The 27,533-nt window shown below is 44.5% G+C and overlaps 3 protein-coding genes across 3 annotated transcripts in view; 2 read left to right on the top strand and 1 right to left on the bottom strand.

Annotated features, from left to right (window-relative positions):
- BRF1 (BRF1 general transcription factor IIIB subunit) overlaps positions 1-27,533 on the bottom strand; it is a 171,133-nt gene continuing 143,600 nt past the window's right edge. The window contains exons 16-18 of the mRNA XM_072337071.1: positions 17,212-17,263; positions 14,150-14,318; positions 1-4,151 (exon numbers count right to left, since the gene is read on the bottom strand). Of these exons, the coding sequence (XP_072193172.1) occupies positions 4,114-4,151; positions 14,150-14,318; positions 17,212-17,263 (259 nt within the window). The 3' untranslated portion in view covers positions 1-4,113. The remainder of the gene's footprint in view (positions 4,152-14,149; positions 14,319-17,211; positions 17,264-27,533) is intronic.
- Positions 7,708-9,213, top strand: LOC140253414 (inositol 1,4,5-trisphosphate receptor-interacting protein-like 1). Its single transcript, XM_072338961.1, has one exon. The coding sequence runs from the start codon at positions 7,708-7,710 to the stop codon at positions 9,211-9,213; it is 1,506 nt and encodes a 501-aa protein (XP_072195062.1).
- LOC140252526 (uncharacterized) lies at positions 9,376-12,614 on the top strand. Its single transcript, XM_072337360.1, has 2 exons — positions 9,376-9,618; positions 11,604-12,614. Exons 1-2 carry the CDS (start codon positions 9,376-9,378, stop codon positions 12,612-12,614), a joined length of 1,254 nt encoding a protein of 417 aa, XP_072193461.1.

Genomic DNA, 27,533 nt, shown 5'->3' with positions numbered 1-27,533 from the left:
ATGGGTTCTGTAAGGGTTTTACTTTTTATTTACAGCAAATATATTACAGTTAAGAAAAAAAAACTTAACATGAGTCATGTTGTTGTATAAGGAAGATACATTGGCTTACATCAAACAGGTTTAAATTCCCCGGCACTAAGTGAACCAAATGTAAGGATTCAACACAAACGTAAGAAACAGAACATTTATTAAGCAAAACTCTGCATTAAATGTACCCACATCTGCGATGAGAGCTTCAATGCAGTCCAAGGAATACAAAGGAACCATCAGGATGGCAAGAACTTTATGACCAATATGTTTAACCCTCAGAACAAGGCTGTCTATCTGGCACCATTTCTGAGCTGCTGAACTGAACGCAGCGATCTTAAAGAAACGTCATGGATGATTAAGACACTGAAAGTACACTCACCCTGGTTAAGAATCCTGTTATTTTCCTTGTTTCTTTCATTTTTTATCCCCACGATAAAAGATTGTTCAAAGGCTGCATGGCAGACAAGCTGGATGCAACAGCTGGAGAATTTTGCCTGTCAAGCAAAGTGACTTGCAGCAAGCTTTATGCCAGAAAACCTACCATCTACAGCTTGTGTGAGTTCAAGGAAGAAGACCTAGGGACAACAGATGTTGAAGCCCAACAGTCTATCTTTGTTATAATCAGAATCCTGAAAAAAGCAAGGTCCAAATGACTCCAAGAGAATAAAGGCTCACTTACATACAACAAAATAGTCCAGATACATCAACAGTAGTAAACAGAGTTAATGCAGTGTTAATCTTTTTACATTTTAATGACTAGCTATAAAAACAGAAAGTAGCATGTTCTAATCTGTTTACATTTCCTGAGCTTAGTTAAATCAAGAAGGAATGAACATTATAAAAATCCCGGTAAGTCACCAATAAATTAAAAATATACATAATATAATATATTATGAGGAAAGGTTGAGGGAACTGGGCTTGTTCAGCTTGGAAAAAGAGAAGGCTCTGGGGAGACCTCATTGTGGCCTTCCAGTACTTGAAGGGAACATATAAACAGGACGAGGAACGGCTGTTTACAAGCGTGGGTAGTGATGGGACAAGGGGGAATGGTCTTAAACTGAGGCGGAGAAGGTTTAGGTTAGATATGAGAAGGAAGTTTTTCACACAGAGGGTGGTGACTGTAGGAGGCTGCCCAAGGAGGCTGTGGATGCCCCATCCCTAAAGGCATTCAAGGCCAGGCTGGAGGTGGCTCTGGGCAGCCTGGTCTGGTGGTTGGTGGCCTTGCACAAAGCAGGGGGTTGAAACCAGATGATCTTTGTGGTCCTTTTCAACACAGGCCATTCTATGACTCTATGACTCGATGATAACCACTATAGTTTAAGAAGCCTGCAATGCTCAGAGCAGTATCATGGCTCAGCCTTTAGGACTCCTGTGCAGAAAGCATGCGATCAGCTTCACCAGCAACACTGAGATGCTATAAGTTTGCAGGTCCTTTTTTGATCTCTAGCTGCCCTTCTAGCACACTATGCAATAGCCTTCTCTAATCAAATCTCACGAGAGCTTTCAAAGCCTGCAAGTATCTTCCAGTCTGACACAGAAAAGCATTCACTGCTCCCAGTGCAGGAGACAATGTTCTCAGAAACACAACGTGCTACTGAAATTAAGATTTGCTAGCAGGAGTTATTCAAGTGGACTCTCAGCTCTCGCAAATTATGTCTCTACATTGGCAGCAGGTTTACTATTCTGTAGGGCTAAGAAACCCATGAAAATCCACACAGAAAACTGCAGGAAGGACCCTCAGCAATGCAGAACTCAGCCGTTTCTTTAAGAACCAGCATTAAGCATTTGAGAAACGTTCTCGACCTACATGAGTCATACACATGTTTATTTATGTGTGTTTATTTCCTGCATACAGAATAGCGTGTACCCTGGAATAAAACTCAGCTTCGAGAATACACTGAGAGCATGGGTACTTGTAATAGCGCTACTGGCAGATTAATTCAAACCCCAGTGCTCAAACTCAGCTGTCTCAAAGACTTGCAGACCGCGAACTTCGATAAAAACAAACTACTTCTTTATTTTTATTGTCAGCTTATAGCATGATTTTGAATTACGGTATAGATAAAAGAGAGGTAGAAAGGTTTATCTCCTCCATGAACTTTTTTTGTGCAGTACTTATAAAGTATCCGAAAAAAAAATGCTATGGCTGTTTGGCTCCCCAGTTATTATAAAGAATATCTTCAGTGTGCTGCAAACCAAGTAACTGATATCTGGTTTGGAAGAGCTTTTCTCCCCATTAGCCTCACAATTATCTTCTTTCTAATTATTTCATTTGTTAACCAAGATCTACTGTTAAGAGAGATCACTGAGAAATCCTCCTATTTGGGACTCAAAATATGTAGCAGATAAAACCTACTCAACGCATAACATTTACCAGCCAAACAAAATCAAATCTGTGCCTAAAAAATGCACTCATTCTGTCTCTATTTACACAATCCCCTTTACACAAGCTACTGAAAGAGACAGAAGTGCGGAAGGCCATACGGTCCTTACCCTTGTTGGTGCTAACCACAGGTATGAGAACCATCGGTCCTTTCCTCTCCCTAGGGTTTGTCCCTTCCCAAGGCAGCTTCTTCTTCTGACACTACCTACCCTCCGTGGCAGCAGAATTGCTGGTGCTTTAATGAGTGGTGCTTTAAAACGGTGCTTTACAATCCCTGAAAGGATAGGAAGGATAAGCTAACCAGGAAGGTCAGCTTAACAGAAACCATACTGGTAAGATAAACATCCACCTTTCCCTGATATAAGTCTGCAATACTACAGCATTCATGATTGTCACAGACAAGGGAGAGAGATGGAAGCACCCTAGCTCCTGCAGCTGCAGCCATCAAGACCATAGTGCATCTCACACTGGGCTGGGAGCCTTGGAGCCCCAGCAGTGTCAGGGAAAGTCAGGACAGAGACAGCAGGGTGGGATCCAGCATTGCAGATCTGTTCCTGATCCACTGTTCCACCACACCATATGGACTGCTGATCGGGCTGACAAGAGCCTGCCCGTTGATATTTTGGGGCACATACAGCTGAAGTTCCAGCACTATTCATGTAGCAGAGACTGTTCAAGGATAGGATTTGAGCCATGAAATTCAGGCTGCTGCATGGTGACCTTTAATTTACCCACAGAAAGTTAAATATATTACAGAAAATTAAATTCAGCCAAGGCAGATGCTAGCTTATTTATTAAAAAGCTCAGCTTTCTCTTGCTTTCAACTGGTTTTAAAGCCAGGCAGCTCTGGGAGCAGACCTGCATCCACCTCAGTTGGATGGGAGCAGCTCTGCAGAGATGGCTGGAGTCACTCCCCAGCAGCAACACCAGCCACAACACCTCTCTCCTGGCTGTCCCCAGTGACTCCAAAGCCACCAGCAATGTCTCCAGCTTTCTCTCCCCAATTCTTGCCTCACTCCTTCCTTACACATAAATATCTGACTTATAGCATAAGTCACTTCCGCTTTGCCAACATTACCTTCTATTGAGACAACTTTTAGGACATCTATGAATTGGTTAATATCAGAAAGTATTTACTCCATTTCAGAGAAACAGGTACAATATGTAACTTGTTGTCAATTTATGATAGGCTTGGCTATGGAAGATTGCATAGAATGACAAGGTCAATTTAACAGTAAAGGTTGAAAATGTTTTCTGTTGGCTGTAGTATTTAAGACAATTAATCCTGGTGTACTCAATCAGCCGGTGAGCTTCTCATTTTTATTTATCCTTCTATCTGTCCTTCTATATGCTCTCTTTCAACAACGCACACTAAAGCAGAGTCATGTAACTCTTCTTACATTGTCTATTTTGTCTCTTTCTTTTGTTCTCTGAAAACACAACTCCCAATAATTTCATTCTCAAACCACAATCCACCAAAATAAAAATAATTCAAGTACAAACCCAAACATTATTGCTGGGTTATGGTTCAATGTAAACTGACCAGAGCCAATACGAAGCTAAAATTCACTTTACAGAAGTATGGATTGTTTGATAACGTTTGCTGACCACAGACTTCTTCTTTCACCATTCATACAGTTTGAAGATTGCAGTTTTTCTGGGAACAAGAAATAGTCCAAGTCCTTTAGAAGTAATTGGAACTAATAGCCATCGTCATCGTCCATATCACAGCCATAATCTGAAACACATGAAGACAAAGATACATAAAAATGCAAATATTCCAGGTAGATAGAACATTCAACAGAATTACTGCAAGTTTCAGGTTGTTTTCTTGCTGTCTGACTGATGATACGTTCTGCCATAAAAAAAACAAAAACAAAAACAAAAAACAAACATTTTAAAAAATCACATATTTTCTTCGGGTCGATGAAAAAGTTCTTCCATTCTTGCTCCGTATAATAAAACTATTTTTAAATATAAGTGTATAAATATTTCTCCTCACTTGTCACTGGGACCTCATTACATAGAATCCTTAGGGTTGGAAGGGCCTTTAAAGGTCCCCTAGTCCAACTCCCCTGCAATGAACAGGGACACCACAGCCCAGGGCCTGATCCAGCCTTACCTTGAAAGCCTCCAGGGATGGGTTTCTGTTGATGACAGAGGAGTCATGCAATGTATCCCATACATCTGACTCAGAACTCCCACACCTGCTTACTCCTAGAGGCACAACTCAGAATTCTGTCCATTTTTTCAGTCTAGTTCTGTTTCCTAGCATGATGCTGATTGTAAACTCTCTGTGTTCTGTGCATTAGAAGGCACGTTTCTGTGTTTCTAACGCACTAATTTCTCTTCTGTGTCCTTCCTGAATAAAGTGAGAAAGACATTTTCTGCTGCAAAGTCAAACCTGAAGATAACGATTACATATGAGCATTCCGTGATGTTAACCTTTATATTCCAAATTTAATATACTGCAACATTTCATCCAAAGTCAAGCAAATGCTCTGAAGCAGAAATAAAGTGTAATCTATAATAATTCGTCTAGAATGGGTGACGTTCAGCATCTGTAATTCCTGCAGTTATTCCAGGCAGACAGGTCTAAGATCCATAAAGAAAGCCGTTAGAAAGGAGTTATTTGTTCTGCTAAGCAGCTCCGCACACCTGCATTTGAATTCTGGGAACAGTCCTTCCCTTCTGCTTTTCTTTTTTTTCAGCTCTGATTTTTCAGCTCTTGTCCAAACCAGACAGGGAGCGCCAAAATGTTCTCAGAATGGTTTGAAAATAGTAACAGTTACAAATAAAAAACAGCACCGTGACCTTTATTCTATTTTGGTTGGGGATTTATTAATAAACATGGACCCACCCTCCCCCACATGGGTGTCTTTTCTTGGGAACGTTATTCTAATAATAAATGCAGGCAACAAACGGGTGTTTTTTGTTTTGTTTTTTTTTCCTAAGGTTCAGCAATTATTTTGAAGTGGAGAAATCAATTTAAAAAGCAACGCATGCTTTTATTAAAACTACATATATATATATATATATATATATATATAGTCCACGAAAGGTAAATGAATAGCTCTGGAAAGACTTCTGCAGTAAATAACATTTCAGGAGAAACCTTATTCTCATCTTGCTTTCTCAAAACCCATAATTAACTGCCCTCATTTAAAAAATATTTTGGTCTGTTTTCAAGGCTTAACTTTTAAGGGGAAGTTTTTAATAAAAGGTAAATGTAGATGTGTCCAGCTAGGAAGAACGCAACAGAAAGGATGCTACCCTTTCCTGTCAGCAGAAAAATCCAGTTAAGTGAGTGGCATTGCTGGGTAACCCAAAGAAATCAGCACGCATCTGCATGCCATACAGCACACCATAGGCTATTGATGTCATTTCTGAATTTGAAGAACTCCTTCCTCCTAACACTTATCCCAGAAACAGGCCGTTATGATTGTCTTGAGCTGGACAGCCAAGTCCAGAGTTGTTTTCTTGCTGTCTGACTGATGATACGCCAAGTCCAGAGGTCTCGTGCACCACTGTGAGGCAATGAGCCCCAAGCTCTTCTAATAGAATCACAGAATCACAGAATTATAGGGGTTGGAAGGGACCTCTAGAGATCATCGAGTCCAACCCCCCCACCAAAGCAGGCTCCCTACACCATGTCACACAGGTAGGCGTCCAGGCGGGTCTTGAATATCTCCAGAGAAGGAGACTCCACCACCTCCCTGGGCAGCCTGTTCCAGTGCTCCGTCACCCTCACCGTAAAGAAGTTCTTGCGCACATTCGTGCGGAACTTCCTATGCTGGAGTTTCAGCCCATTGCCCCTAGTCCTGTCCCCACGCACTACTGAAAACAGACCAGCCTCGCCACTATGGCTCCAATACTTCAGGTATTTATAAACCTGGATCAAGTCCCCCCCTCAGCCTTCTTTTCTCAAGGCTAAACAGACCCAGTTCCCTAAGTCTCTCCTCCAGGCCTTTCACAATCTTTGTGGCCCTCCACTGGACTCTTCCCAAGAGATCCCTGTCTTTTTTGTACTGGGGAGCCCAGAACTGGACACAGTATTCCAGATGAGGCCTCACCGGGGCAGAGTAGAGGGGGAGGATCACCTCCCTCGACCTGCTGGCCATGCTCCTTTTTATGCACCCCAGTATGCCATTGGCCTTTTTGGCTACAAGGGCACACTGCTGGCGACCAGACCATACCACATTAGCCACTAGTAACCTTTCCTTATGAAATTTTACTTCTGTTCCATGCTATTTGCCTGGCATAATTCCAAAGAAAAATACTGTTTCATTGGCAGGTATGCTCAATCATTGTCTCATTTTTCCAGCTTTCATATTTGGGAATCAATATTTCATCATTTCATCCCATTCCCGAGGGAGCGGGATTGTGGAACTCAGAGATGACTCAGTATGAATTAACAACTGAGTACAAATTTTACTGTGCAAACAACCTTTTATACCCCAACTGCAGTTGTGGCATGATACCATTGGATAACCCAGACATGGCACAACAAATGACTGGCTGCCTTCCACTCAACAGTTCAACAACACTCTGACACCGTGACAACTAGGGACGCTCAATGCCAAGTCTCTGCACCTCTGCCCCTCGCGCTCACCAAGCCTTCTCACAAGGCTGTAATGTCCTTGAAGCCATCATGTCCTCCCTGTTCTCCCAAACAACTCTCAACACCAAACGAGTTTGCAGGGATCAGACTATTGGAATTTATTTTGGGATGACACACGAGGAGCAGAGCATCCACAGGCCAAGTCGCCCAACTTTCTTTTTGAGGTCGCTCCAGGGGATTCCAGTCTGCTTTGTAAAGGGAGACCCTGGGAGCTCAGTCCGGCCACGTGCCTCAGAGCAGGGCCGATGCTGCAGCCATGGAGGCCCAGGGCAGCTGAGGGGGGCCGAAGGGTGGGGCTGGGGCGTCTGTGACGTCACAGCGCGTCACAATGCGGGGCTGGCATCGAGGCCATCAGCAGGCAGCGCTGCTCCACTTTGGCCTGGGCCAGCGGTGAGTGCAGCAGCAGGGGGAAGGCTGTGCTGGGCCGGGCGCAAACAGCGGCCCGCGAGGGCTTTGGGAGCCTGCAGTGCCGGCAGCGAGCGCTCAGGGCAGCCTGTGAGCGGCTCTCGGGGCAGTCAGCAGCAGCGCCGGCCTCAGCCCCCGCTGCCTCCCAGCTCCCTCGGCCCCGCTCCTACCTGAGCCCACACGCTGCGGCTCCCGGACCCACTCCCCCAGCCGTGCGCGAGCTCCCACCCAGCCCAACTGACCTCCCCTCTCTCCTCTCTTCCAGATCATGGCTTTGGCGTTTTTCTTCGCCTTGTTGGCGCAGAGAGTGGCTATTGTTGGCGATGAGTTGGATGCAGAAACGCTTGAACGCATGCGTCAGCATGAGGTGTTTCTGCGAGAGCAGATGATCAAGCTCATAGAATTAGAAGAGAGGAACATGAAGAAGAGCAGGGTGGATATTCAAGCCTTGCTCTTTGCAGTGTTGCCTTACTGGAAGGTTTGCCGTGTTCTTTGCATTCTCTTCCTTCTTCTCTGGTTCACATGGAAGATCTATAAAAAGTTCCAGAGAGTTGAAGACCGAGGTGATGAGGAGAGTTCCAGCACTGTGGAGGAGCAGCAGGAGCTGGAGGTGCAACAGGAGGAAGTGGAAGAGGAGAAGAAAGTGGAAGAGGAGAAGAATAATCTTCTCTTTGCTGATGTGCTCTGGCCAAACCAAATTCACCAAGATAACTGTGAGCAGATACTCCTCCTGTTCGGTCGCCTCATCAATTTATGCCGGAATCTCATATCAGATACTTTCTATCCAGTGCCAGAGAGCCCCATTGGGGTGGGCAGTGCCTATGAAGGCTGGTGTCCCCTTGAGAATGAACCCATCTTCTGTCTGCTTGTGCCCCTGTCGGCCCCACGTGGGCATGTTTTCTGCCTGGATCTGGGCGCCACAGGGGAGCTGCCAGCAAGGAACTCCCGTATCCGTGTAGATCTGAAATGCACGTGCGGGAGGGAGCAGGAGATGGGTATGCGGTGCTTCCTCCACACCTCCAAGGAAGAGCTGGGAGATCAGCACCCCAGCCTACTGTATGACTTCTGCACTGACTCCTACCTAGACGTGGAGAAGACTGTCCGCTGGTTCCAGATGCTGATCAGATGCGCCTGGAAATGCATGCCTGAGTCAGCAACATGCAGCATGAATGTGGTGCTGTCCAGGCGCTCCTGCAGGCTTCATCTGACAGATATCCACAAAACAGCCTTCGTCGTTGAGATCGTGTTTGGTGTACAGCAAGACCATACGGACATCTTTCTGAGCAGCCAGGAGACAGAGGCTGCTGATACCCCCAGCACAACCTGGCCACAGAGTTGTGCAGTGGCAGAGGCAAAGTTATTCCAGCATACTGCCTCCCATGACCAGGGGAACACTTCCTACCTCAAATACATGCAAGTGGGTGCCTACATCCTGGGGGGCCACACCTTTTCTACCTACCAACTGAGGACCGTGCTCATGCACCTCCTGACTGCCATCCCTTTGGAAAGCTGGCATGGGAAGTATTTCCTGCAGCGGATGGATGACATCTTGCGCTACCTGCGCTGCTGTGTGGAGGAGAAACGTCTCAATCATTTCTTCATAGGAAATGAGGACGTGCCTGCGAAGATTATCTTGCCGCAGCAATTCCGAGCGTCCCAACCGCTCAACCTCCTCCAGTACCTGGTGCAGGATCCAGACAGTCAAGAACAGGTGCTGCAGGAGTTGGAGGAGCTGCAAGATCGGCTCAGAAGCCTGCTGATGTTTGGGAAATGAGAGACGCCCACTTGTCCCACAGACGAGCACTCTGGACGTGGAGAAGACAACACTCAGCAGGCAGTGGGAATTGCTCTCAAATGTTTTCTCCAAAACAAACCAACAGTGCAGTAGCCAGAGTGCTGAACTGAATATGCACAAGGGAGCAGCTGGTGTGAGACAATGATGTCCTTCCTCCACCACCCTGAGGACCACCTGGGGAAAGAGGAGATGCTCAGCCTCCTACAAACTCTCCAGGATATGGAGAAAACTGCAACCTGGTTCCAGGAACTGGTGAGAGAAGTCTGGATAGCCATGCCTCAACTGACAACAGTGCAGCACGAGTTGCAGCCCTTCGTCCGCTTCTGCAAGCTCCGGCTGACAACCACCTCTTGCAGAGCCCTCTGGATTGAGCTCAGGCTCGGGGTACAGCAAGAGGACTTGGACACATTTGTGTCCTTTGAGTAGGCAGGGGCTGTTGATAGCAGCAGCAGCACGAGGAGGCTGCAGAGATGTGCTGCAGCAGAGACAAACTTCTTTGGGAAACAGACACTACAGCAGGCTACATCTGATGGACTTCAAAAGAAGCTGCTTACTTAAGGCAGCGTTTGGAGTATAGGAAGACCATGAAGACATCTATCCGAGCAGCCAGGAGACAGCAACACCCGTATCCTGGTAGCCATCGGAATTTCTACATATGCCATGTTAGTCCAGCCTTTTAGATGCCAGGACCACATGGAGTGAAATCATCTTTGACCACACTGAATATACAGTTAATGTAGATCAGAAAATGCATATTATTTAAACATATACATCGATACTTCATATTGATGAAGTTTTAATAATATGCATAGATATTTCATCCATTTATATGTTTTAATAGTATATTAAATATTAAATAGTTATAAAAAGTTATATTAAATAGTATATTAAATATTAAATATTACTAGTATATATTTAATAGATATTTCATCCATGTATATGTTTCAATAAATTTAATTAAAAAAATAATAAAATAATAAAAAATAATAAAAAATTTCAAAAAATTTAATAAAAATTAAAAAACAAACAAAACTAGTGGTATATGTGCCCTTCTTTTGGTGAAACTAATGCATCAGCTTTGGGACACTGGTGGATGGCAAGCTGGACACAAGCCAGCAATATGTCCTCATAGCCTAAGAAGCCAGTTGTATCACGGGCTGCATCTAAAGCAGTTGTCAGCAGGTCAGGAAGCAACAGTGTCAGAAGACTGTGAGCCTGAGACACTCAACCAATGAGTGCCGGGAGGTTTTACCTGCGTTAGACCCAGGGTATATTAAGCTGCGGATTTCACTGACTAGTTGCACAATTTCTCCCTTGTCAGTAGGGGTTGTGCACCCATTATTGCAATAATGAACAAACTGCTCTTCACAGAGATCTCTGCTATAGGTGTTCCTGTTCAATGCAAAGGAATTGAACCAGATGGCCTTTAAAGGTCTTTTCCACCCTGAAATGATTTTTTTTATCATTCTATGCCTGTGCCTAACAAGTTCTCATCAGCAAACACCTGAGTGACAAAGCCTTGGGCTCATGTGAGTACCTGCATCTGTGTAAGATCTACAGTTCACTCTTCTCATAAAGACACCATTACCGTGTTTCACCTGGGAGGTGTTGTCTGGGAGCTTTTTATATTTGGATGACATTGGTGATCCCAAACCTTGACAAAGGAACATTATCGGTTACTGCAGCAGCATTAAGTCACCAGCCTTTTTGGCTGTCGTAACCTGAAGAAAGCTAAGGTGCCATTTTGCCCAACATACATTTTCCCACATTGTCACAGAACAGACACTCCTTCAGGACCTCAGAGAAGGAAAAATATAGACAAGACTCAAGATGGACAGGCCCACTTTATTTACCGCACTGCAGATAGACTGAAACACACTCATCTAGGAGATCCCACTCTTGAGTCAAGAAGTCAAGAGTGGACAAAGACTGAGATTTAAAATGGACCTCAACAGGCTTAGAAGAGCTACATCTGCAGAAAATAATAAAAAGAATATTACATAAACAAAAATTGAAGAAACTGAACCAAATGCAATCAAAAAAATCCGGTTAAGAACAAGATGTGTTTAATCTGTCATTGTCCCTTAGAATATATGAAGCCAGCTGCTTTCTCCGCAGTAAAACCCAAGGGAAACAAAGGAAATCCAGTCCGGCCATGTGCCTCAGAGCAGGGCCGATGCCGCGGCCATGGAGGCCCAGGGCAGCTGAGGGGGGCCGAAGGGTGGGGCTGGGGCGTCTGTGACGTCACAGTGCGTCACAATGCAGGGCTGGCATTGAGGCCATCAGCAGGCAGCGATGCTCCACTTTGGCCTGGGCCAGCTCCAGCTCCCACCCAGCCCCACTGACCTCCCCTCTCTCCTCTCTTCCAGATCATGGCTTTGGCGTTTTTCTTCGCCTTGTTGGTGCAGAGAGTGGCTTTTGTTGGCGATGAGTTGGATGCAGAAATGCTTGAGTGCATGCGTCAGCGTGAGGTGTTTCTGCAAGAGCAGATGACCAAGATTCTGGAGGAGATTGAGCGGAGCAGGACGGATGTGCAACTCTGGCACTTCTTTGCACGGCAGCCTTGGGAAATTTGGGTCTTGGCTGTACTGCTGCTTTTCCTGCTCATCGACTTCATCCAGTGCATAGATACTCAGGAGGAAAAGGGGATCCAACGTGAAACTGAGATGCAGAGAAAATCTGACGGGGAGATGTGGGAGCCGGTGTACCACGAAGGCTCCAATGACGTTACCTACGTGAGCAGGTTTTACTATGAGTTCTCCATTTGGCCGCTGAAGACCAGGAGACACATGTGCAAGATGGTGGAGGATCTGGTGGATGAACTCCTGACCATCTGTCAGATACTTCCCCAGAGTTACCACATGCCACAGCTGCAGCCGGCCGTTGGGGTTGGCGTTGGCTTAGAACACACCAGTCCCGAAGGGAACCACATTGTCTACCGCATGCTCGTGCCCCTGAAGGCACCCCCGGGACATGTCTTCCACTTGGAGCACGGCCCCAAGGCGAGGGTGGGGGTGAGGAATTCCTGCCTCCGTGTGGAGCTCAAGTGCACTTGCATAAGGGAGCTGGTGATGCGGGACATGCTGTGCTTCGTCCACCACCCTGAGGACAAGCTGAGGAAAGAGCAGATGCCCAGCCTCCTACAAACCCTCTGCCGCGACTCCTACCTGGATATGGAGAAAACTGCAGCCTGGTTCCAGAAACTGGTGACAAAAGCCTGGCTGGAGATGCCTCTGTTGCCCACAGTGCAGGTCAAGTTGCTGCCTTCCAACCGATTCTGCAAGCTCAAGCTGACCACCGCCAGCAGCAGAGTCATCTGGATTGAGCTCATGCTCGGGATACAGGACAAGGACTTGGACACATTCCTGAGCTTTGAGTAGGCAGGGGCTGTCGTTATCAGTGTCATGAGGAGGCCGCAGAGATGCACTGCCACAGGAACGCACTTCACAAAACAGCCAGGCATGCGTGGCACAACAGATTCCATCAGAAACATCTGCAGCTCTGCGTCCCTGTTCAAGGAGGTGCCTACAGAATGACTAACACCCCACTTACCACCTTGAAGCAGAACTTCAACTCCTACCACAGTGCACAGGCTTGTAATATCAGCAACATGTCTTTCCATCTTCTTGATATGCATCATATGTCCATTTCTTACAACATCCATTTCTCTTCTAATCATATGTCTATTTCTCTCCTTCCCTTACTCAGACTGCTGAAGAGTGTAGGCACAAGCCTCCTTTTCTTTCTTTGCCTGTTGTGTGGATGGTGCGGAAGTTCTCCGCCAAACTCCTCCCTACAAGGGAGGCTCGTACACCAAAGGCTGAAAACAGTGTTCCAGCATACAACACCTAAGTGAGTTTCCATCCATTTTTCTGAAATACAAGAGGACAAAAATCCACAGTCTCACCTTCTGCCTGGGAGAACGTTGTCCCATGCTGTGGGACTACAAGAAAGACCATTCAGGGCAGAAGCTGCAGAGCAACAACACAGGACATCTCCGGAATGCACAGCAGAAAGAAACTACAGTTGAGCAGCATTTGCCATGGAACTGTAACCATTTCTGTGCAACGTGACCACAAATTCCTTGATCTGCATATGCAGCTTCGGACTACAGAGAAGAGCAGAAAATATGTCTGGGACGGGAATGGGGGTCTTAACCATCACAGATGCTAAAACACCCATAAATAAACTAAGCACAGTAACAAGTGCTTTATACACATTACAACTTTCATTGTGGTCTTCTCTATCAGCATTAGGATGTAAGCAATGTTCCTTGCCTGATATTCTGCCTCAGTGGGGAAGAATAAATAAAAGGGACCACCAGCTGGTTGCAGATCGACTTCAAGTAGCCCAAGATGCTGTTACCATAGGGCTCAGAATCATGGAATCACAGAATCACAAGGGTGGAAAGGACCTATAAGATCATCTAGTCCAACCATCCTCCCATCACCATTGCTACCACAAGCTACTAAACCATATCTTGTAGCTCCTCACCCAGATAACACTTCAATACTGCCAGGGATGGTGGCTCTACCACCTCCCTGGGCAGCCATTCCTGCCCACTCTCTGAGAGAAAAATCTAAATCTGGACACGCTCTAAGGGTTATTGACTTTTTAACTCCTCAGATTCACATTAATAAATATCATTCCAAAGAACGCCCAACATCAGTTTCCTCTTGAAAAACATCCTTAACTTAAAGATTGAGATGTGGACTTTTCTCTGGAGGAGTCCCTAAGAAAGTCCCATTTTGGACAAAGATGACTCCAATCTCTCACAAGAATGAGCTCAGCTTGGGACAAGCTGCCAAAGGGCTGAGACAAGTATAGGAACCCTGTCTGTCTTGAACTCTGCACCAACAAACCTGTCAGCACCAGAGAAATAAAAGTCTGTAATGCAGGCAACATCCCAACTTACCGTTTCCTCCCATTAACTGCAACGCACTCATGCAGTGATCATCTTCTTCTTCTGCTTCTTCCTCTTCCACCTCTTCATCAAGGTTATAAGCTACTGGGCCACTCTCCACTAGCACAGTTGCTGGCTTTTCTAAGTTAGAGGCTTCTGCCTGTGCATTTGGAAAGGTCACCTGCAAAACAAAAGACAGGGCAGTAGGACAGTCCTTTTTATTCAATATTCCTATGTAACACTTAGCAAGAGGAGAGCTGGAAGCCCACATCAAGTGCTGGAGGTGCAGCCATTCCAGAGAACATGCAAGTTAGGATCACGGAATGACTTGGGTTGGAAGGGACCTCAAGGATCATCAAGCTCCAACCACCAACCTCCATACCTAATACCAGACCAGACTGCCAGGGCCCTATCCAACCTGACCTTGAACACCTCCAGGATGTGGCATCCACAACCTGTCTGGGCAGCTGTTCCAGCACCTCAGCACTCTCTTGGTAAAGAACTTTCCCCTGACAGGCAGGTACAGAGAAATTTGGGCCTGTGGGCTCCTCAACAGAGCCCTGCAGGAAAGTTCACAACCTTTTCCTCATTGTGCTTAACTCTCATCAAGCCTATTACACAGTAACAATGTTATCAGGACTTCAATGATGGCAAAAATGTACCCTTCAGATCAGAAAAAAAAAAAGAAAGACTATTAGCTTTGACAGCTCTGGTTGGATTTATTTGGAGGCACAATGAGCTGTGGAACAAATGGCACTCTTTAGACAGCACTTAATGCTATGGTAGAGCACTAAGTTGATAATACACATCAGCATCTGTACCGTTTCTTATGAAATACATCAGAATAACAACCTCCAAGCTCTAATTTGGGATTTGGTCACTGATGGACTCATTCCAGCATCTGCACCTAGTTAGATTCTCCAAGGTTAGGCAGGACACTGGGAGAGAGAGCAACGGCAGCACACAGCAAGCAGACAGCAGTGAATGTGGAGGTGCAAGTAATGCTGTCTCCACTTCAGCAATGGGGTAGGCACCAAATCCATCTCCTGCAGTGATGTGCCCTGCCCCTGTACAACTTCCCTCACCCCTACCACAAGAAAAACCCTGCAGTGCTCCAGGCTTTAAATTACATCGCACAACCACGTACTGCTGTGTCCCCTCCAGTTCTGCTGGCAATAAGGTCTGTCGCAGCATCGTAATTATTTATCTGTTAATGTATTTACTCGTGACACAGAATCTCCCAGAATCTTTCTAATTCCAAGCACTTCAAAGGTGCACCATAACAGAAAGTCCCCCTAACAGAAAGCTGGTGGTCTAATTATTCAAACATCAAAGCTGCACCTAAATGTGTCACATCCCATGCCAGTCAACCAAGAATCTGCCTGAGATATTCAGCCACCTATGGGTTTGCTTCAATAGCTCATTAATAGGCCAGAAGGCACCCATTAATTTTAGCAGAAAATATTTAGGTATTTTGGATCACTCAAAGACAAATTTTCATTATTTCTATATGCTCAAATTAATCATACAATTTAAAGAAACTTCCCTCCAGTTTATTTTGCATTCCCTACCACTGTTTTTGCCTCTAGACTGATGAAATTGAGCCCATCTACACTTCAGGCATAAGCCAGGAACAGACCCAACCGTTTGACACGAATCATAATGTGTATCAATTTTTGTGCTTAAAGTATCCATCTGCTCTGAAAAAGTGAGAGAGTGTAGAAGAGCTACAATTGAGTCATTATTATTTAAAATTGCACCATGCTAATTAAAATGTGACCTTCTTCTAATTATCATGTCCACTTCCAGATTGCTGTATTTCTAAAAATGTGCAGGGTTTTCTAATGAGCAGAACGTAAGAAGTGAAAATGTATTTCCCTGGGCAGGATATCAAACTGTTTTTGAAAATCAGTGGGTTTTAGTCACTTTAAAAATAAAGCAGTCAAACAACACCTTTAAATAGAACTTCCTGAACTTCACTTCCAGACAACCTGGACTTCAGTTTGGTGTGCAACTTCACATACACACAGGCATTGTGAAAGCACATCAGGCTATCAGAGTTGGCCAGCACCCTTTCAAAAGGGCATCAGCATCACGCATACATGGGGAAAAAAGAAAGGAACGACAAATTCCGTTGGTATATTAGGCACATAATTGTCAGACTCACAGTTCTTTTATCATCAGCAAAATGCATGTGTTTACTTTGTACAGTGTAAATATAATAGCAAAGGAAAGCTGTTACTGCTGTGAGTGATAACAGCCATGACCCCTTCAGCAGAACATTCACATGCACAAAGCCACCCTGGGAGGGTTTCTGATGGCGACCTCTTACTAGCTCTAACTTTTCAATGGAAATATAATTATTTCCAAAGCGTACAAAAAAAGAGTAAGCCAAGTTATACTGGGTGAGCTCTCACTTCATGCTTCTTCATTGATCTCCTTTAGGTAGACCCCAGAACCTCAACCCTTCCTTTGTGTCACCACCAGCTCCACAGAAGCAGCACTTACTATCGTCCCCCCTCTCTGTGGGCATGGTCCAAGTGATGAAGCAGGCACAAGCTCTGCCTCTCCTACAACTCGTTCAATATATACCCTTTTAGATGCTTGCAGGGAACTCTCTTTTTTTCCTATTGAATTAGGGGTTATGAGGCTAAAGTTACTGATGGGTAAGTAAGGGCAAACCATGGTTAGAAGACAGACAACTTCAGCGTTGTACTGCTTGCAGTAACCAGCTCCTGCTCTGACCACTGAGATATGAGTCTCGTTTCTTTTGCCTTTATTTACTATATAGCCTGAGCAAGGCTGAGAAAAGCCTGTGGGAATTTCCAGACTAACTGAAGAGGTTCAGAGGAGGCTCAGGTTGGATATTAGGAAAAATTGCTTCACAAGAAGAGTGGGGATGCAGTGGCACAGCTGCATAGGGAATGGTGGGGTCACCGTCCCTGGAGGTGTTCAAGAACCATGGAGGAGTGGCACTGAGGGACATGGGCAGTGGGCATGGTGGGGGTGGGCTGGGGGATCTTAGTGGTCTTTTCCAACCTTAATGACTCTATGAAGAGCTGGGCTTTACATACCTCCTCAGTGGCTGCCTTTTTAGCCAGCTGTGTAGAAATCAAGGGTCTTAATCTGCAAAAAAGGAAAGAAATGGTGAACATCAGAAAAGTTACACACCATATACAAAAGAGCTTGACACATAGCATGCAAAAATGAAAGCACTCTGCTAGTGTTCTGTTGTGTACTTAAACTTTGTTTAAAGACACAAAGCAAAGCAAACAGCAGACAGTCACATACCATACAGTAATTAATTAGTACACACATTCCCTTCTAAGCATCTGCCCTAGTTCAGGATCATGGAGAAAAATGTCAACAAAGCACAACAGCAACACCTCATCTCAGCTCATCCTGAAGGTCCATGAAAGGGATGTTTTGATCATGTATTACAGAAACGAAAAGACTGAAGGAAGCAATGAGGAAGAGGAGAAGCAAGCAAGCCCTCACAGCAATGCCTCGACCCTCTGCTGCCATCCCAGTGTGCAGCAGCAGCATTTCCAAGCACAGCAAAAGCTGCACCTGCAGGCTGCCTGTCAGGAAGGAACGTGGGTGGGCGCAGAGCAGCAGGTCACGCTTTGGGGAAAAACAATGGATTTTTTGGAACAATGCAGACATGGCAAAACTGAGCCACCTTCTGAATTACCCAGCACTGCTCTGCAACCACTCCCCCTTATTTGATGACTCCAGCTACAGAAATCACCATCAAAAACAAGGGGACCCTGCGTACTTGGAATAAGAAGTGACAGAAACTGAACACAAGCATTTGTGTTTTTTAACTGCATCAAAGAAGACCTGCATACCTGAGGAGAGAAGATGGATCAGTTTTACACAACAGCTAAACAGGGAGTATCATTCTCTTCAGAAAAGCATTTCACAGCCTGTTGTCTCCTTACTGCCATGAAGGCTCTTCTCAATCCATCACTTACTGTTGCTTGCTGGTCTCCCCTCCTCATCTAGATACATCCAGCCATGAAAAGCATGACTTGTTTTCTACTGAAACACGGCTCCAACAGCTCCTCAAGTACGTCTTTTAACTAAGTCTACACAAACAACTTAATGAATACCAATTTATGTTTCCAGAGATGTAGTCCTTTATGATATCTTTCCTCTCTCTTTTCTATTAGTCATTCCTTCCTGTTAACACACCGATACCGGTTGTTTTCCTACTTTATTTATTTATTTCAAACAATCAGCAGGAGGAAACATAACCCCAGAGAAAGGGGCAGGGCAGACTTCAGATCATTATCTGTGATGAAGAAGACAATATTAAAATACAAGGCATTGGCTGAGCAACAAAAACGGTCATCTCTGGAATGCTTCGCAAGACCTGAAGGGCATTTCAGCAACCAAAGGAGTCCAAGGTGACTCCTTGAGGCAGATACAGATGAAAAGACAGCACAGGAGTGCTTCGGGAGCTGCATCGCTGCATGAACACATTCCTCTGTGACAGACACCTCTTGTCATATCTCATGATGATCAAAATCTTCAAGAAAGAGATACTCTCGACCCACATAAATTATCTATTACTTACAATTCTTGGCGGACTTCAGGGCTTGGAGAAAATGCATGTGAAGTCATGGGCAAACTTCACCCCAAGTGCCTGACCGTCTCCTTTCATCACCTAGCCTGAATTGTACAGGTTTCCCCAAATTTGACGCTCCCTGTCAATCTGTGCTTCCCAAAAGTCACCCAGTTCAAACACTTAGAGAAACACAAACGCAGCGGTGCCAAAAGGTTAAGCAGCTGAGGGATGCTAATTATCATCCAGGTTGTATTTCACTGACATAACTGAGGAAAAGCCCAATGGGGGTAAGCAATGAAGGACCTTTATTTTAAACCACTAGAAGTGATTATTGTAATTAACATTGCACCAAAGATAGTAACTATTGCTTCATGATACCAAAAGGCTTCAGACCTCCCCGGAGCACCCTGAAATCTTTCCTCCCCCCAATTAAAATCAAGCTGTTGAGTAAGACTCACGAGGTAATCAGAAACTGCTGACACTTCTTTTAGAACAAATTATGCGTGTGCTCACACAGTGAAGAAAACCATCACAAGCTACAGGAAGCAGAAAGTAAACATTCCAGTTTCACTTTAATTAAAATGGTCCCCTAATGAAAATAAGATTCACGCTTATGAAAAGCCTGCTTGCAAACTAAAGCTACATCCAAAAGCCCTTCCATGCCATTTTCCAGCAGCAGTGACTCTTGCACCCGTTCTGAAATTAAAGCTGCATTTCTGCTCCATGCCAATTGCTCACAAAAGTCCTTCATCACTAGAAACACAGAGCTGTCATCCAGTTTAGGCAATGCAGTTTCTCCCTCAGCACAACATTTAATGCACCATAAAGCCCAGGGCTGGGCTGAGCCCTCTGCATCGTGCTACTGCAAGCTACAGCAAGAACTGAAAAAAGCTAAATACCATCCCAAAGAGAGAAAAATGTCTTTTCCCTCTAAAATAATGTTTTCCAATATAATTTATAAAAGTTGATTTCTCTCCCTTTGGTCTCACATCCATGGAAAAGCCCACTATTACTGCATCCAGAAAGGCTTTATAGGGGTGCCTGGGTTTGGTTAGTTCCTTAAATGCCCTGATGCCCTGACCTCCTTAAACCAGAGCAGCTGCAGCACACCAGCCATATGGAGCCATCAATTACTGGCTGCCATGGCTACCCATAGGGCTCCTTCTGCTGCCTGGCTGCACTACAGAGCATGAAGGAGAGGGGTGCTGCGTGTCCTCGTGGAAAAGCACGACTGCTTCTGAGGTTGAGACAGGTCTGAGCATTACAGATCCAACAAGCAGCTTGAAAAAACAAGGAAGTGAAGAATCTCACTCTATTTTCAATGTGTAACATGCTTTCAAAGGATGCAGAAAAACCCTGTCCTTTGAAGTCCAAGACTAAGACCCCAAAGTGAGCATCCCATCCTGCATTAAGGTACAATCCCAAGCACGCTAAAGCAACAGCCTCTGTTTCAAATGTAATAGTGTGAATGGAAAGCAATGGTGCTCCTGGTCTTCCCAAACCTTCCAGGAATTGCTTGTTAGCAACAACCACCTCTAGTTTGGAGCCCTTCTATTATGAACTCTACAATCAAATACAGTCAGCGTGTTGTATTACAGGACAGTGGGAGGGAGCAACAAACCAACAACCTTCTGAACAGCAAAGAAAAGACTTCACACAGCCCTAAGTGTTACATCCACAGTTCAAACTGCTTCAGAAATTATACAGCTCCACCGATGCTTGTGTCAGCCAACACACGTAGTGCTGGAAGCAGATAATGTTGACATGTTCCTGACACAACCAGCAGCGCAGTGCATGTCATCAGAGGCTGCTCCCCGCCGAATCTGCTCCGCTCTCGGCTGAGATGTGCACGATAACATCGAGGTTTGTCCTCCAGCTTAACGATTTAAAAGAAGATGCGGTATAATCGCTTCTGACAGGGCTGAAGATCACACAGACTGAACTTTCAAAGCGAACAAATTCCCTGGAAAACAAGCTGGCTGTGACAAACAACTGTTTTTATTTTTGCTTATTATTTAATAACAAAAGATTACACGGCACAGTACATAAAATAGGAGGAGGACTATGAGGCAATAAAAGCACGTAACTCACATCAGGCTGTTTGCCCACTGAAAAGGTTTATGATTCCATAACAATCTCCTCAGCAAAACCCTGAAAGTAATTTGGAAACTCACCCAAAGCCGTGTTTCTTACTGCATTTTAATTTAGTCCATCCAAGTAGGGAACATCTTACTGCTGCTTACCACACATACTAATTTTACACACAGACAAACCCAGAATACACGATTGGGAGTGAAGCCTGGAGCCACCAGCCTGCAGTACCATTATGCAGGTCTTCCAAGGCAAACGTGTAAAAAACCTATATAACTCCACTGCAAGTATTTCATGTCTGCCATTTCAGTGATAGAAAAAGCCATTTAGAAACAGTCCAGTGGGAGTTGGGTCAGGTTCTTCATGCTGGTTGAGATACCCCTCCCACCTGAGGCCAGATGGTTTTGCCTCAGGAAGTCAGTTTAGCAGACATCTGTGTGAGAAGGAAATTAATATAAATGTTTATCCCGGCTAAAAGTGCCCTTTAATTAGGTACTATCAACGTTATCCTTACCGGAAAGCTGGGAATTACCTCTCTGCAAGGCTTTAATGATCTTGTTGGAAAGAAAACAGCTTCAAGAGATGATGACCCATGGCTCTGCCATTTCAGCACAAGAGAGGAGTGACCTCCCTGGACAAGGGACCAAGGCAAGGCAGACTGGAAAATGACAACAATCCCAGAGTACTTCAGGGTTTGCATATACAGCTGCAGACCTACTGCTAGCTGTGAGCTGGGTGCTCATAAGAGCCATTCCCTTGCCCTGGAAAGGAAGCCAAGGCATGTGGCCAAGGCCATGAGTGGTTATGACACTGACCAATGTCCATCTCATGCCTGGAGAACAGGGACTGCAGTGTGAGGGTGCACCGTGGCACATCTAAAAGTGCCCATAGAAAACATCAGCTCTATAGAATGACAAAACATCACTGACGCTCACACCTTGAAACCACGTGCACCTGAGTTGTCTGGCTTTCAGACAGCCATGCTGACCAGCCCTTCACCCAGCCCTGTTCATCATCCATGTGAAAGCATCAAGGAGTTTCTCTGAATCACTCTCCTAGCTATAGGGCCACAGAGACCTTAGCTAATGACAAAGAGATGCTGACCAAAGTGTATCTCCACGTGGCAGTGACCTCAGCTCATGCACACTAAGCTGCTTTGGAGCTGTACCACCGAGACTGAAGGAGTAGCAGGCAGGATATGAACTTGGAGGATCTGAATCCTCCTCTCCATGCATGAAATATCATAGAGCCATTTCAAGTGGAAAAACACAAAGCTAAAGTGACAACAAAAAATAGAGTGAAATGAGAAATTGTTCCCGCTTTTGATTCCCACTCAGTCCTCTTTAATGCCGGATCAGAGGAGTTATGCTTTCATCAGTGCAGCATCAGATGGTGCAGCACAAAGAACACCTTCAGCACTAATGAGGTTGGCCTCTTCTAGCAAATACCCAGGCTGAAGTATTTAGGCTCTATGAACCTGCTGGTTAAAAAAAATAAGAGCCTCTATCAGTCAGTACAGGAAATAACTATCAGCAAAGCAATAAGCACCTACATCACTCACGCTTCTGAACGTCTCTTGAAAAGCCAGAAGTTTGCTAATGTACAGTGAACTGAACACTCATTTCACGCCTCCCTGAGAAGGGCAGAGGTTGCCAACATCTGCAGTCTTCACTAACCCAGCTCAGAGTGAGCAACATTCTGCGTAGCTACAGCACTCATTCCTCAACGAGATGCCGTAAAATGGCAACTTGTCATTCTTTCCACTAAAACAAAAGGTTTTCAACAACAAAAATGGAAAGAATGAAATCTAAGGCCACCTTATTGGGACCAAATGAAATTATACTACAGCAGCAGATCCAAAACAATCTCTGCACATATCTGATTCTAAAGGAAATTGCTGCAGACCATGGGAAATTACAATTGCTCCAGGACAAGAAGGGCTGACTGATCTAATAGTTCTGGCTGACACACCTTCTTCCTGGCCTTGTCAATAAGGATACTGATGAGCTCATCTCTCCACAGGTCAGGAAAACATTAGCTGAAAATACGCTATTCCTTTCACCATGCGCATTTTTTTTAGATAAAATGATGGCAGAGAAACAGATTTGTACCTTGCTGAGAAAAGCTATTTAAAATAAGGAAGCTATGAAGCATTTTAATGAAGGTAAATGAGTAATCACGATGGTCTCAGTTAAGCGAGCTTAATGACTATGTCACTTCTAAAACACAGGTGTCAGACATCTCATGTGGTGATGATCCAGATATGTCCAACTACCTTGTAGCACGGCCTTACATATGGTAGCAGAGCAGAATGCATTTATTATGGCAGAAATCCAACAATTAGCAGTTAAGGCAAACGTGAATCATTGTAAAATCATACCTGGATCTATAGGAACTGGAGTGAACCTCAGGAAGTCAAACAAAAACAGGACCATCTCAACAGAAGTCTTAGACTATCAAAAAATCCTCAGCCATTGCACTGCTGCTTTTGTTTCTGATACAAATGTGTTTTGCTAGACTCGAGAAAGGAGGATTACAAACACTTGCTTTCGGACAGGTGTTTTGATCAACCTCAATCTCATGAAAACAGTTACTGAGGCAAAAGATGAAAAGAAAAACATCTCAGTAACCTGCAACCTCTGAGAACAACCTGTCGAGATGGTTATACCCAAAAGTGATGGCAGATCTTCTCTGGTGACATTGCGAGGACAAAAATAATACCAGGCTAAATACCGAGTTGCCTCTTCCGCCACCTCTGATACTGTGCACTACTGTGCAAATGAAGTTGCTCTCACCAGCAAAACCAATATTTCAAAATTCAGGAATACAGATTTGCACAAGCAATTCATCATGGAATAAAGATGGATGACATTTTTTTTTCCCCCTTGTATCTGGTCTATTCTACACTAAGGAGCAATTTCACTGCCAGCCATCTGGAAATCAATGTATTCCAAGCTTTATTTTATGATTACCAACATTCCCTCTCGTAACTCATTTCTAATTATAAGCAATAAATCATTCCCTCTTGCTTGTAATTTGTAACAGCCAATTAAGGCAAACCTCTTATTTAAATAGCAAATCTAGCTTTAAAACATCACATACTTTGAGGTACGCATGGAACACATCTAATCAAGCAGACAAATGGCAGTCGACAATCTAACATGGATGTAGAAGTCACTGAGGAGAGACACAGGAAAGCACACGGCCTTCTCGCATGACCTAGGTACATCAGAACCTTCCAAAACTAAAGGCATGGGTCTTATCTGCCTGATCTACTGCAGAGGAGATCGACACGTTGCAAAACATGAGCCAACACGTTCCTCCAGGAGGACTGGTGTCAAGACTTCCCTTCAACGTATCAGGAAACTAATAGAAAGGCTGTAACAGGAGAAGAAGCTGTAGGTTGATCTGGTGAAAGGTTCTGGATGTTATTTTAGTTCCACTTTAACAAAGGTGAAAAGTACACGGCACTAAAATTAAGACTAAAAAACCCAATTAAAGAAGCTTTTCCTGTGAGCGCATTTCATTGAGACGTGGCCTGCCTTCCAAGCCCAAAGACACCAACGTGTGCTCCTACATGTTCACCCTCTCAGGTTTCTCTGTTATAAGATTTGGCAAGTTCTAGCCCATAGTGTCTCACTTGGCACAAGAAGGGCACCCACTTGAAGGACCCATCTCCATCCCTCACAGCCAGGAGAGGATCAGGCAGAACAAAGCAATGAAAGTCTGCGAAGGAAAGGAAGGCATCAGCAAATAAATCCAGATCATCCCTCTGGGGAATAGTCTTTAATGGTGATTTCCTGTGATAACTCTTACCAAGGGGAAAATATGAAAGAAATGTAGTGGAAGATTTCAGACAAGACAAAACAAGGTGGGTCTGGCAGCACTGCCAAGGACACTGAGAAATGTTTACATGTATTTGTTCTTTGGTGTAGGTCTAAAAAACAGGCATGTGAGAGCAAACACAAAAGGCAGGCTTCCTATAAACAGCTCTGCTGGGATTTGTCCGTTAGAGAAAAAAAAAACAACTGTTGTCAGGAAAGTATTTGATATGATTTTGGATGCAGAATTTATTACATGAGAAACTGATCTTAGGAACGTGGAAATGGTTTCCACTGAGATTTTATTTGGTCATCACACAGCTCAAGTCTGTTCCAGCTTTGCATCGTGTCATCTGTTAAACGTTTACAGTAGGAATCGAGGGAACTGAATTTGGATAAAATCCATCTCAACTGACCTAAATCTGATCTGACCTGAATAATCAAACTAATACAAAATTCAAATATGGCTAGACAAAAGCAAAGAGAAGTAATTCATTAGCTGCAGTTCTTTCAGGAATTTCCTGCCCTTTCCCACACATGAGGGGTAAGCACCCCACTCTGCTTTTCTTCCTAGAAAGCACTGAAGGTGAAGTGAGCATCTTGCACCAAATATGTCAAAGGCCGAGAGCAGAAGCCCCACAAGCTCCACTGGATTCACTTTCCCCTTCAGACACTGAAGGATACGATTCCACAGCACTATCACGACAGACACTCCCTGTACTTACACTCCCAGCTTCACTTTATTCCTAAGAGTCTGAGCTGAAGGCATGCATGTGCAGCACCATTCAAACACACAGCACATCTCTATAGATGGATCAGCATGCATGTAGATCCTGCTCTGAGTGTTTAACAAAACTTTTCTCTCTTCTTTTCACGAGAGATCTAAGTAGCATTTATTCATCTTCTCCAAAACACAAAGCTCAGGCATCCTAGCTGGTTTACATCCGGCTTACTCTCTTGGTAAGTGAGAATGAAGCACTTGGGAGAAATCTCAAAAATCACTGGTTTGATGTTGGTGAAACTTGGAAAGCATTTCTGGCAAAACCTTTGGATGAGGATGCAACATAAAAGTGTGAAGGGAGGGAGAAACAGACACCAAAGCCTATACATTTGGGTTTGAAAATAAGGCCTCATTCCAATTGTGCCTGTGGATGTATATCTTCCCCATTCAATGTTTTAAAAGCTTTATATAAACTATACTTCTAAGCAAGCTTGTAATTAGCAAAGGGCAGGCTTGGTTCTAATTATAACTTGCACAGATGCACATTATGGAAATACTTAGCTAATAACCATAGCAATGCTCTGCTGATGGCTGAAGTCAGGCTGGCATGTGATTGCCTTGTTACCACTTGTGTACTTTCTGTCTTGTGCAAACCAGGCTCCCTAGGAAGCCTGCAGGACTGGTCTGCCAGCTCTTCCTCCCAGCTCTGCTACATTGGGTAATCCAGACTTGGCTGCCATCAGTGCTGTGATGATCTGTTGGACGTTCCTGCTCCATAAGGGTATACTGTAGGATACCTGCTCTCACTTCACCAGGACGTGCTGACACCAAAAGGACCAGGAAACCTGGCAGATGTAGCCAACCTTGCACCATTTCACCAACAGACTGTGCCCAGTCCTCACATGAGATGGAAACAGTGAATTATGTGCACGCCGTTCTTTACAGCCTTTGTCAAAGTTAAAATGAAGATGGTTCAACATCTCAAAGCCAAAATATTTAAAAAGAAAAAAACAACCAAAACTCAATTGGATGTTCAGCTACAAAAACTTCCCTCCATGTCAAAGTCCCTGTAAAATCATGCACATCTCTCACAACTTTGGATCCAAATTCTGACACAGCAATGGTCCAGAAAGTAAGCGGTACCCTTTTATTCCAACCATGAAAGCTACTTGCAATGCAATTTCTACTTGGGTATAAGCATGCATGGTTAATAAAGTACAAATATGGCACAAATAACTGGGAAAGCAGCCATTTACCACTGAACGTGACACTAGTGTAAAAGAAGCATTGCTACACACCATAAGTCCTTCCTTGCATATACTATTATGTACTAATGAATCACTGAACTGAGTCCAAGAAGCCCTTTATGTTATAAAAAAAGCCCACCTCCTCAGCAATGCATTTGGTGCAGACTGATTAGTGTTAAAATGCAGCCACGTTTCCCTATGGGAAAAAAAAAATATATCTAAGTGTTAAGAAGGAAAACAAATCTAATGGCTGTTTTAGAACCTGTGAGCAATATGTGCAGTTCCTTTCAAGGGAGGAGGATGTAATTTCAAGTGTAGGGAGCAGACAGCATCATTTCCTCCAATGCATTGTGAAACTCCACACTGCACTGCTCAAATTCAGCTAGGTTACCTATTGAAAAGGAATCCTACGTGGAAAGATGATTTATTTTCAGTTAATAGTGGCTTTAATACAGCTTAGTATTTGTGCTGACATATACATATTAACCAATGAAACCTCATTCAAACTGCAAGGGAGATGCCTCTTGCAGCATCCTGCACTGGTTTCACCACTCCACAGGCCTGCTTAATCATAGAATCATTTTGAGTTGGAAGAGTCCTTTAAAAGCTATCTGATCCAACCCCCCTGCAATGAACAGGGACACCTACAGCTCCATCAGGTACTCAGAGCCCCATCCAGCCTCACCATGAGTATCTCCAGGGATGGGGCATCTACCACCAATCTGGGCAATCTGTGTGAGTACCTCACCACCCTGATTGTAAAAAGATTTATCACCTTTGCATTCCTGGCCACATTTCTTTAGATGGAGCCAGGATACAGTTGGCTTCTTCAGCTGTGAGGGCACATTGCTGGTTCAAATCCAGCTTCCCATCCATCAGTACCCCCAGGTCTTCTTTGGCAGGGTTGTGCCCAATCCTTTCACCGCCCAGCTTGACTCAGGTG

The sequence above is a fragment of the Excalfactoria chinensis genome, chromosome 5 (assembly GCF_039878825.1).
Source record: "Excalfactoria chinensis isolate bCotChi1 chromosome 5, bCotChi1.hap2, whole genome shotgun sequence".
In the NCBI taxonomy this organism is placed as follows: Eukaryota; Metazoa; Chordata; class Aves; order Galliformes; family Phasianidae; genus Excalfactoria; species Excalfactoria chinensis.
The sequence above is the reverse complement of the archived record's forward strand: the minus strand, read 5'-3'. Positions and strand labels throughout refer to the sequence as shown.

Excerpts from the sequence above, each read along its gene's own strand:
- LOC140252526 (XM_072337360.1), top strand. The coding sequence starts at position 9,376 with ATGATGTCCTTCCTCCACCACCCTGAGGACCACCTGGGGAAAGAGGAG. Across the intron at positions 9,619-11,603 it reads GGATTGAGCTCAGGCTCGGG|ATCATGGCTTTGGCGTTTTT; the intron begins GTACAGCAAGAG and ends CCTCTCTTCCAG.
- LOC140253414 (XM_072338961.1), top strand. The coding sequence starts at position 7,708 with ATGGCTTTGGCGTTTTTCTTCGCCTTGTTGGCGCAGAGAGTGGCTATT.